General features: G+C 40.7%; 1 protein-coding gene across 2 annotated transcripts in view; it reads right to left on the bottom strand.

Annotated features, from left to right (window-relative positions):
• LOC122558909 (inter-alpha-trypsin inhibitor heavy chain H3-like) overlaps positions 1-12,522 on the bottom strand; it is an 87,374-nt gene that overhangs the window by 10,256 nt on the left and 64,596 nt on the right. For both annotated transcript variants that reach the window (XM_043707853.1, XM_043707852.1), the window contains exon 18: positions 4,012-4,032. In XM_043707853.1, the coding sequence (XP_043563788.1) occupies positions 4,012-4,032 (21 nt within the window). The remainder of the gene's footprint in view (positions 1-4,011; positions 4,033-12,522) is intronic.

The following is a 12,522-nucleotide window of genomic DNA, read 5'->3' as shown; positions in this document are numbered from 1 at the left end:
TGACCTGCAATCTTCTTCCTGACCTCTCCGCCCCCACCCCCTCTCCGGCCTTTCACCCTCACCTTAACCTCCTTCCACCTATCACATTCCCAACGCCCCTCCCCCAAGTCCCTCCTTCCTACCTTTTATCTTAGCCTGCTTGGTACACCCTCCTCATTTCTGAAGAAGGGCTTATGCCCGAAACGTGGATTCTCCTATTGGAGTTGGGAGGTCATGTTGCAGCTGTACAGGACATTGGTTAGGCCACTGTTGGAATATTGCATGCAATTCTGGTCTCCTTCCTATTTGAAGGATGTTGTGAAATTTGAAAGGGTTCAGAAAAGATTTACAAGGATGTTGCGATAGTTGGAGAATTTGAGCTATAGGGAGAGGTTGAATAGGTTGGGGCTGTTTTTCCCTGGAGCATTGAAGACTGAGGGGTGACCTTATAGAGGTTTATAAAATCATGAGGGGCAGGGATTGGGTAAATAGACAAGGTCTTTTCCCTGGGGTGGCGGAGTCTAGAACTAGAGGGCATAGATTTAGGGTGAGAGGGGAAAGATATAAAAGGGACCTAAGAGGCAACGTTTTCATGCAGACTGTGGTGCAAGTATGGAATGAGCTGCCAGAGGATGTGGTGGAGGCTGGTAAAATTGAAGACATTTGGATGGATATATGAATAGGAAGGGTATAGAGGGATATGGGCTAAGTGCTGGCAAATGGGACTAGATTAGGTTGGAACATCTGGTCGGCATGGGCGAGTTGGACCGAATGGTCTGTTTCTGTGCTATACTTCTCTGTGTCTCTATGACTCTGTTCCCTAACACAGTTTTTGATTTATGTGACAATACTATTGCTTTAAGAGCTGTATTTTGTCCTATTCAGTGTTATGAAGGAAGGTTGAGACAGAGGTTTTGAGCAGTCTGCTTAAAGCCAGTAAAGTAAACATCTGGCAAGACCTTCAGTTTTTTTAAAATTGGAACAATAGAAGTTGCCTGAATAGGTAGGGCAAAGCTCCCACAGAACCAGGAATTTTATTGTTGCTTTCTACAGTTGTTGGGATCTTGAAGCTGGATGTGGAAGCTTTTATTCCTCTCTCTGTTACAGCTCAAAGGTGGGGTTCCCCTCCTGCTGCTAGAATTACAGCTGAGACAATGTATTTTACTGAAATTCCCATTGCCCAGAGCATGTTTATGGAATGCTACTGTATTGGAACAGTTAATTAGTAGGAATTAATAAATCTATTATTTTGCTAAGCATTTCAATAGAGTCACAGTTAAGCCAATTCTTCAAAATTGCTAATTCCAGGCTGGGTTTAGGATTATTGGACTCAAACACAGTTTGTGGTGAGTGTTGCAGTTTTTAATTTTGGGTGTTTAATTCAGTCATTTGAAACCTTGCTGCACCTTGTGTAGTAATGGCTTTTTCATTTACTAAGAGTTTCCTGGGGGTGGAAGAAGTCATTTTGGATGTTTTACCAAAAGTAATCAAGGCAAAGCTTTTAGAATTGGCAAACAATTTGAGATTGGAGTAACCTGTGTCTGTGAAGAAACAGAAGTAGTTGCAGCAATAGCTCTACATTTACAATTGCCAGAAATGCAATCTCAATCATTTGAGATCTTTAAAGTTCAACAATTAACGGCACAGCTTGAATTAGAGGCAATGGCAAGGGAAACAGAAAAGAAGAAATAGCCTTGACAGAACAAAAAGAAAGAGAAAGGGGAATGAGACAGTTTGAATTATGATTAAAAGCAGAGGAAAAAGAAATGGAAAGATTACTTACAGTGTGGAAACAGGCCCTTCGGCCCAACAAGTCCACACCGACCCTCCGAAGAGCACCCCACCCAGACCCATCCCCCTACATTTACCCCTTCAGCTAATTCTACGGGCAATTTTAGCATGGCCAATTCACCTAGCCTGCACATTTTTGGACTGTGGGAGGAAACCAGAGACCCGGTGTAAATCCACGCAAACACAGGGAGAATGTGCAAACTCCACACAGACAGTTGCCTGAGGTGGGAATTGAACCTGGGTCTCTGAAAGGATGGTATATTGAGAAGATGGGACAAGCAACTTACATTTCTAAGTTGAATTAATTTAGAGGATACCTTTATCCGAAAGAACAAAGGAGATTTTGTCTTTTGTGATGCCAAAAGGACTATACCAGTTTAAAATCATGTCATTCGGAATGTGCCAGCCACATTTCAAATACTAACCAAGTCATTTCAGGATTACCCGACTGTGTGGTGTACATTGACGATCTGATAATGTTTGGTCACATACAAAAGGAACATTTGCAGCATTTATTGGAATTGTTCAATTGACTTCGGGAGGCAGGCTTGGTGATCAACCTAGCTAAGAATAAGCTCACAAAAGCCCAAGTCACGGGCCTGGGCCATGTTATTGAACATGAAGGGATGACCTCACAGGATGTAAAAACAAAGATAATTGGTGAGTTTCCTATATCATTGACAAAGAGGGAAGTACTACGATTTCTGGGATTGAGTGCTTTAATCAGAAGTTTGTACTGCATTTTAGCAGTGTGGTTGGCCCGCTGACTGACTTGTTGAAGAAGTGGATGGAGGAATATCAGAAGGCATTTGACGGCCTGGAAGCTGTGTTAACCACTGCCCCAGTGATAGCTACACTCAATTATGCAAAGCATTTCAAGGTGGCCATCGATGTAAGTTTTGGTGCTATTCTTTTGCAAGGAGACGATGAGAGCATAGAAAGACCTAATGGTTATTTTGGCAGAAACTTGAATAATTATCAATAGAAGTGTTCCACAAGTGAGAAGGAGATCTTGAATTTGGTGTTGGCATTGCAACATTTCAGCATGTATATTGCCAGTATGCTGATCATAACCCGTTAAGGTTTTTGGAGAAATTTAAGGACAAAAGTTCCAGACTGTTTTGAAGGAGCTCATTTTTGCAGCCAATTCAGCTTAAAAATTATACATGCGACAGGTCGAGAGAACATAATTGCGGATGTGTTGTCGCGACTTGAGGAAGGAAGATGGAGATGTTTCGTAGTGGGAAATAAAGACTGAAATGGACTGTAGTAGTGAATGTTTGCATGCTTAGAGTTAATGTAATCTATATGTATTGTAGTGTTCTAGCATAAGGCTAAAGGTTTTTAAAATGAAGAGTTCCTTGTATATTGATGGTTTCGATTCACAGGCGAGGTATGACAATACAATGGCTTTAGAGATGTATTTTGTCCTGGTGTTTTTTATAAAGAAAGGTTGTAACAGAAGTGTAGAGCAGTCTGCTCAAAGCTAATAGAGTAAACATCTGGAGAGGCCTTGGGGCTTTTTTTATCAAAAGAAACAGCCTGAATAGGTGGGCTCAAGCTTGCATAGAATCAAGAGTTTTAATTTTATTTTTATTCAGTTACTGGGGTTTTCAAACTGGCTGTGGAAGCTCTTGTTCCTCCCAATGTTGTAGATAAAAGCTGGGGTTCTCTTCCTGCTGCTAAAATTGTATGTGAGTCAATCTACTTTACTGAATTTGCCTTTGCCCAGGGTGTGTTTATGGGATGTTACTGTATTAGAACAGTTAATTAGCAATAATTGATATATCTATTTTTAAGCATTTCAGTAGAGTTACAGTTAAGCCAATTCTTTTATTTTGTTTTTATTCTGTCTGTATTTTAGCTGAAGTAGAAAGATAAAGTGTGTTTTGTTTAATGCCAAGTTGTTCGACCAATTGAATTGTATCTGGAATGCAACAGTTTTACAGTTACCTTTAAAAGAAAAAGAAGTTAGAGTCTAGACTTTGTGCTTAATATATTTTGAGGGAGTTTCATCTGATCGATAACATTTGCAACAGAGGAAGTAAATTGAAGTACATTGTTCAGACCTGCCAATTAGAAGGATCATCATTCTTGCAAGTAGTTAAAAGGGTTACACGGCAAAAAAAAGCTTGCAACTGTCAGATGATTTGTATCTCAGAAACTCTTCTGTGTGTATAGCAACTTGACACAATTTTAAAAATAGCTCTAAATGAAATTAGATGTTTCAGAAAAACATACCAGGCTTGTCTACTACATCACCTGTAACAGAAAAAGAAATATATGAACAACAACTTCTTTAAAAATTCAGTGTCTAACATGTACCCACACACCAAAGATCAGTACATTTTCAAAAGCAAGATGTAGGTCTTATAGTATTCGTTTAATTCTAAATTTAATTGTTAGCTGTAGATAGTTCCATGGCTTGGACAAAACAGAAAAGATTGTTTCAACAATTTGGTCGCTTAGTGTCCAATTCATTTTAGTTAATGGGCAGAGCATTTAAAAATATAAGCTCAGAGGGGTGTCACATGCTCAAAAGTGTTATACCTTTAAAGACTCTCCACTGGATAAAAGCAAAGTTATGTTTTCTAGAAATAATCGCTTAGCTGCTAAGAAACCAACCAAATACCCTATGGCCAAATTGGAGATTTCTTCCCTTTACTTGACCTGTGATTTATTCAAAAATGAGGAATGTGTAAACAACAGAAATGGAAGGAAGCATTCCACTGCCATATTCATATCAAACAAGTATCACAAAATGGACATTAAAATTATGAATGCAAAGATCTTAGTTGTATTTTTTTGATGTTCCTATACACAACAGTTAACAAATTAATAATATTGTTATGGCAGATAAGGGTGGTGGACCAGGCAGTGCATTTCAGATCAATATATCAAGTGTCAGCCAGTCAATTAGTGACATCCCATGGCTTTCCCACCATGCCTTACTGTATTCATCATCCTCCTTGCAAATTCTGTTATCCACACTTTGTCATTCTGTAGAAACAGAAGGCGCCAGTGCTGGCGGATAACTTTCTGAGGCTCAGTGCCCACAGCAATGGTCATACTTGAAAGAACCCTCCTCCCGTAGTTTCTGTGGATGAATCCAATGAACTGAGCATGGCCCATGCCTTTGACTGACCTGGTCTGACAGCCTCAGGAAAGATGTGCCCCAGACCCCTGACTGGTGCTAATGTATCTCCACTATTGCTAACCACTGAGCTACTGTGTCGTCGTATGCTGCTCACTTGCTCTCTTAGTCCTCACTCACTTAGCATCTACCACCCTAGACTGGCCATTATGGAGCCAAAGGACTGACCCTTGACCCACTCTATGGACTGGAGATGTATGGACCCTCTAACTGAGAAAGCTCCAAATAAATGCCTAACTATGGCTAATTCCCTTCACTGACATTACTGTGAAGTGTGCAAGGACCCTTGAGTAATGGCTGCTCCAATGGACTTCATTGAGAACTACTCCTCTAAGGCTTTGAGACATGGCTACCTGCTTACTGGGCATATAATGTGTAAGGTTCTGGCACATGGAGCAGGTGCCAGATTGACATAGCACACTGCTGTACTGCAAGATGTTTTCCACCCAAACTGAGGGTTGCTCAGCAGGAAGACAATTTGCCTGGTTGTTTGACTATGTTAAATGGCGCAACAAGACAATGAATGGATGCTGTGGGCTTTCAGTTACTTACTTAGGTAAGTGCTAAGTGAGTGAGGGCTACAAGAACAAGTGAGCAGTATGGAAATGCAGCCTGGTCCAATCTGTGGGCTGGTTGTATATTCCTGTAGCCTTTCAATGCTAGGTGCCAGTTTACTCTGCAATGCAAGTCGGTGCTGCCAAAGTGCATTGCCAGTGCATTGGAAAAGTTCCAGGAAGTTCCAGAATAATATGACTGATGCCAGATGCCAATCCATGGATAGGAATATGTGCAGTTGGCGTCTGTGGATGAATTAGATAAATCAGCTTAAGGTATTTAATCATGAAACATCTCTTCATATGTTTGGGCCCAGGCTATAGTTTGTTCATAGGTGACATGAAGTCATTCGAAGCAAGTGGTGAGTTGAATCCACCAGGTATTTCCTTTGGTTTCCTTGCCAAGTTTTTCCTATCTTGAGCTTGCCTATTGAGCTTGATAAGGTGGGAGGCTGAATATCAAGTGAAGTGAGCTGTGCGTTTAACAAGCCACACCATTGCCTGACCCTGCCATGTTACTCAGACCCCTATTAGATTCTGTCATTCGTATTCTAAATTTAGTTATTAGCTGCATATTGTTCAATGAGTTGGAAAAGACTGATGAAAAATTAATTTGATTCATCAGTTTGTGATAAGTGCACAGCAACTATGTTAACTGCACGGTGGCACAGTGCCAGAGATCTGGGTTCAATTCCTGCCTCAGGCAACTGTCTGTGTGGAGTTTGCACATTAGATTAGATTACTTACAGTGTGGAAACAGGCCCTACAAGTCCACACCGACACGCCAAAGCGCAACCCACCCAGACCCATTCCCCTATGTTTATCCCTTCACCTCGCACTACGGGCAATTTAGCATGGCCAATTCACATTTTTGTGACTGTGGGAGGAAACTGGAGCACCAGAGGAAACCCACGCAGACACGGGGAGAATGTGCAAACTCCACAAAGACAGTCGCCTGAGGCGGGATCTGAACCCGAGTCTCTGGCGCTGTGAGGCAGCAGTGCTAACCACTGTGCCACCGTGCTGCCCTTTTCTCCCCGTGTCTGTGTGGGTTTGCTCTGGTTTCCTCACACAGTCCAAAGATGTGCAGGTTAGGTGAATTGGCCATGCTAAATTGCCCGTAGTGTTAGGTGAAAGGGGAATGGGTCTGGGTGGGTTGCTCTTCGGAGGGACGGTGTGGACTTGTTGGGCCGAAGGGCCTGTTTCCACACTGTAAATAATCTAATCTAAAAAAAGGTTTTGGTGGAAGAGCATCCCACCTCAGAATCATTATATTTCACAGCTTGATATTTATGTGGAACAAGAAAAAACAAAAATGGTCTCCAACTTAAAGGAGAAAGTTGACTTTTAAACGAACATAACATCTGATTGATTAAATGTAAATGAACTGAAATGGTTCACTTGGTGAGGGACAAATGGCAAAAATGGGCAAACAGTAAAATATATAAGCAACTATTTGTTCTTTATTTTTCATAACCAGGAAGTCTCACTCAATGGACTGAAGAAATTGCTGAGTTTTCTTAGTTGAGATTAAAAAAAATCTATCTACAGCAAGCAACTTAATTGTAATAGATACATTACAATTACAGAAACTCAGAAACTATCTCCAAATGCTTTCTCGCTTTCTTTCACTGACATTGGCACACCATGCCAGTTTCCAAGGACAACCTTCTTCTCAATACTATAGCTTTCTGCCCATGCAACCTACATATTCATTGACCCTAAGTTGAAGTGACAGCTTACCTATGGATAAAACTCCTTCAGTAAAGTAATAAACTGCATTGCGGATGAGCTATCAGACAACAGGTTCTACTGAGAATGTATTATCAATGTGCATCTATCCATTCCTGCTTGCACACTGGTTTACACTTCCTCTGGAACTTTTATTTTCACTATATCGGCAGCCACCTTTTTGCTTTTTCTGCACACAGTTGCCAAAACTGGTGAATAAAAACAGCTGTGCCTTACAATAATGATATCTTTGAAACCATTATTGCTCTGATAAAATATCTCCCACATATCGCAGCTTGCACATCTCTTAGAAATACTTAAAATAATGTTGAGTATTTTCAAAAAAAGTTCCGAATAAATAAATACTTTTGGTATTTCTGGTTGTGCCCAGTTATTTTCTAAAGATGAAAGTGAAAACATCTATTTGAATGTTCTGTGCCTGACATAAATTCATATAATGTTATTGGAACCAAATGTAGTAAATTATTTTAAAATGTAACATTGCACACAAATTTGATAATTCATTTTATAGAATTGAGAGTACTAGTGGAAGGAAATTCTGAAAAATAGTTGAAACAACCTTACTGGTCAGTTTTGTAATAACTCATTGTTCAAGGGCATCAGACCCCAAAATTTCTCATCTTTTAAGGGTTTTATCTATGTGTTCTTACCTGCATCATCAGAGACAATTTAATAAGTAGTGCATATTGTTGCAATCCTCCATAGCAACTAACACATTTTCAAACAGACAAGTTATTTTAAACAAACAATGGAAATAATGAAAACAGATGATTTCACATTTTTACTGTGACAACCTAAAACCAACATAGTTCAAACGTTAATTAACAGCCTACACTAAAGAAAGAAAATATTCACAATGACTAACTAACATAATCCAAAATATGCTTTCCGAAACACTTTTGTTTAATGCCACACTTTCAGCATATATATAGATCACTCCCAACCTTATGAACAGAGTTCATCTCTCCTTGCTATGTCAAGTCAAAACTTGCATCGTCCCTCAACAACTGTTCCACTCCACCCAAATTTTCACTTATATAGATGCTTAGCACATCTCTTAGAAATGCGCATCAAAATAAGATTACTCTTAAGTAAGACTGATTTAAAACCACTTAGGCTTTTTCAATCCTTCGGCAGAGAAACCTATTTGTGATAATCCTTTTATATCTGAAAATAAATGAAAACTAATGCTTTATGGCATTAGTCAAAATACGTACCTATAAGACTTTCATAGAAAGTCATTGGAATCAAATTAAATAGGATTTCAAAACGGTTGTGTGATATGTAGACTTATCCAATGAATTTTAAATTCATTATTAGATTCATGTAATTCCTTCCTAGAATCTCTTTTATACCAAGTGAAACATGAGACATATAAGATAATCAGAGGGTTAGATAGGTTGGACAGTGAGAGCCTTTTTCCTTAGATGGTGATGGCTAGCACAAGGGAACATAGCTTTAAATTGAGGGGTGATAGATATAGATGTAAGAGGTAGTTTCTTTACTCAGAGTAGTAGGGGCATGGAATACACTGCCTGCAACAGTAGTAGACTCGCCAACTTTAAGGGCATTTAAATGGTCATTGGATTGGCATATGGATGAGAATGGAATAGTATAGGTTAGATAGGCTTCAGATTGGTTCCACAGGTTGCCCCAACATTGAGGGCTGAAGATCCTGTTCTGCACTGTAATGTTCTATGTTCTATCTTCCATGAGACAGACAAACCAAGTGCTTATATTTGTTTCCATGACTAGATTTTCCTAAAATAGGTCAAGAACTTGTTATTAGAGTCAACCTTGAGGGATGTCACTCTGCATCAAGCACAACTGACCAGGATGCTCTTACATAGAACATAGAACATTGAACATAGAACATTACAGCGCAGTACAGGCCCTTTGGCCCTCGATGTTGCACCAACCTGTCATACCAATCTGAAGCCCATCTAACCTACACTATCCCACAAAGGTCCATATGCTTGTCCAATGACGACTTAAATGTACTTAAAGTTGGCGAATCTACTACCATTGCAGGCAAAGCATTCCATACCCTTACTACTCTCTGAGTAAAGAAACTACTTCTGACATCTGTCCTATATCTATCACCCCTCAATTTAAAGCTATGCCCCCTCGTGCTTGCCGTCACCATTCTTGGAAAAATGTTTTCCCTGTCCACCCTATCCAACCCTCTGATTGTCTTTATGTCTCTATTAAGTCACCTCTCAACCTTCTTCTCTCTAACGAAAACAGCCTCAAGTCCCTCAGCCTTTCCTCGTAAGACCTCCCCTCCATACTAGGCAACATCCTAGTAAATCTTCTCTGCATCCTTTCCAAGGCTTCCACATCCTTCTTATAATGCGGTGACCAGAATTGTATACAATACTCCAATTGCGGCTGCACTCTACATTCTTACATTTTTTGCATTCAGCTGACTGCTTGCTCCATGTTGGAAACAAGACAGATTCCTTGGGTGCTGGACACATACCCATGTCCACACACTTTGGCATCCAATATATACCAGCCTTGATCAATTCTTATAGGACAATTTCAGTCTATATATTGGATGCTTCTGCATCTCAATGCTGCACCTTGGGCTACATCACCAACATCCGCTGTAACGTTGTATCAAGGGCATTCTGTATTTAGGGACACACATCTAGCTCCTGTTCTGGACCAGCCTGCATTTCTGGGGGATTCGCTTGCCGTCATAGCACTCATTCAATCTGACCCCACCTGGATTCTCAAAGTATCCCTGCCTTGCCTTGCCATTTTATCTTTACCCACCTGGAGATATTAGGCTGATATTATTTCAGTCTTGCCTTGTCATTTAGCACAAGCATAAAGGAAGAAAGCTTGTCATGGTTGTCATTCAGCCTCACTGAAGTCAAGAGGGATAGTCCTTACTTAGGGGATCCTGCCTCTGATACCAGTTCAGGGGTTTGGATACAGTCTATCAGCCATTTGGAGCTTTAAATTCATACTATTTTGTTGGATTTTATTTGGCATTTGATGGCAAAGAAGGCTGGTGAACCAGGAAGTGCATGGCTTGCTCACTCCTATACCTACTGTTTCAGGATGGCATATTAAGTGACAGTCAGCTAAATTAGCTGGAATGCTGATTGATTAGCATTGGGAAATGGGTGCTCTGAGCAAAATTGGGCATCTAGTTATGGTGGAGTTTTGGTATGAGAGTGTGGTTAAACTGTGAAACAAATGTTAGTCACAGTCTGCAACCTAAAGACCCCCTGACCATTCACTCTCCTTAATTGCCCTATCAGTCTATAAAAGCTGAAGAAATGGTGTTCTACAAGCTGCTGGGCATTGCTATCTTCAGAAGCAGTCTCGACTGTTCCATACAGCCATAGAAGGACTTTTACCTGGCAAGGTGAGCTGCCAATTTATTAGTATTATTGTTTGTTAACACATCGTTAACAGACCAGCTGACCACATTAATATTCAGTTTTCTGTATTATCAAATTCACCCAATTAGTTAGACACCATGAAAACATACCTGGTATAATATTCTTTATTCTTGGGATGTGTGCATCACTGGCAATGGCAGATTTTTTTTGCCTGCCTCTAGTTGCCTTTGAGAAGGTAGTAGTGAGCTGCCTTCTTGAACTCCCACAGCCCATTAGTGTATGTCTGATCCATAGGCCACTGATGGAAAATTCCATGGCATTGACCCAATGAAACTGAAGGAACATCAATATGTTTCCAAGTAAGGACAATGAATGGCTTGAAAGGGAACTTGCACGTGGCGGTTTCCCATTTGTCTGCTGCCTCTGTCCTTTTAGATGATCATGGTTATTGGTTTGGAAGATCTGTCTAAAGGTATTTGGTGAATTTCTGGGGTCCATTTTGTAAATGGTATACATACTGTTACTGAGTATTGGTGTGGAGGTAGTGGATACGCACAAAGAGGGTTGCTTTGACTTGGATGTTTTCAAGCTTCTTGAGTGTTGTTGGAGCTGCACTTTTCTAGGCAAATGGGAAGTATTCATCACAGTGTTGACTTGTTCCTTATAAATGGTGGACAGGCTTTGGGGAGTCATGAAGTGAGTCACTTGTTGCACTATCCCTCGCCTCTGGCCTGCTCTTGTAGCCATTGTATATATCTATGAGTAGTCCAGTTGAGTTTCTGGCCAACAATAACCCCCAGCATATTGATAGTGGGTGAATTCAGTGATGGTTACCAATGTCAATGGGAGGTGACTAGATTGTATTTTATTAGAAATGGCCATTGCCTGCCATTTGTATGGCATGAATGTTCCTTGCTATTTTTCAGCTCAAGCCTGGACATTTTCCAGATCTTGTTCCATTTGGACATGGACTGTCTCAGTATCTGAGGAGTTGTGAATGGTGTTGAACATCATGCAGTCATCAGAAAACATCCTCAATTCTGACCTAATGCTGAAGGGAAGGTCATTAATGAAGCAGCTAAAAATGGTTGGGCCTGGGCCATTACTCTGAGAAACTTCTGCAGAGATGTCCTGGAGCTGAGATAATTTACTTCCAACAACCACAGCTTTCTTCCTATGTGCCAGGTATGACTCCAACCAGTGCAGAATGTTCCACCTGATTCGCACTGATTACAGCTTTGCTAGGGAAAGACATTCATTGTGATGGGATGCAACATTTGATTAATTGCAGTCTTGATTTAAGGACAGTCACTCCCACTTCACATCTGAAACTCAACTTTTTGTCCATGTTTGAACCAAGGTTTTAATGAGGTCAGGAGCTGAGTGACCCTGGTGGAATCTAAACTGGGTGAGGGCAGAGCGGTAGATGTGATCTATATGGACTTCAGTAAGGCGTTCAACAAGATTCCCCATGGGAAACTGATTAGCAAGGTTAGGTCTCACGGAATACGGGGAGAACTAACCATTTGGATACAGAACTGGCTCAAAGGTAGAAGACAGAGGGTGGTGCTGGAGGGTTGATTTTCAGACTGAAGGCCTGTGACCAATTGTGTGCCACAAGGATCAGTGCTGGGCCCTCTACTTTTTGTCATTTACATAAATGGTTTGGATGTGAGAATAAGAGGTACGTTTAGTAAGTTTGCAGATGACACCAGAATTGGAGGTGTAGTGGACAGTGAAAAGGGTTATCTCAGATTACAACAGGATCTTGACTAGATGGGCCAATGGCTGAGAAGTGGCAGATGGAGTTTAATTCAGATAAATGCGAGGTGCTGCATTTTAGGAAAGTAAATCTTAGCAGGACTTATACACTAGGGTGTGTTGCTGAACAAAGAGACCTTGGAGTGCAGGTTCATAGCTCCTTGAAAGTGGA

Source organism: Chiloscyllium plagiosum, chromosome 18, assembly GCF_004010195.1.
Source record: "Chiloscyllium plagiosum isolate BGI_BamShark_2017 chromosome 18, ASM401019v2, whole genome shotgun sequence".
Taxonomy (NCBI): Eukaryota; Metazoa; Chordata; class Chondrichthyes; order Orectolobiformes; family Hemiscylliidae; genus Chiloscyllium; species Chiloscyllium plagiosum.
Note: the sequence above shows the minus strand (reverse complement) of the source record. Positions and strands in the feature narration are given on the sequence as shown.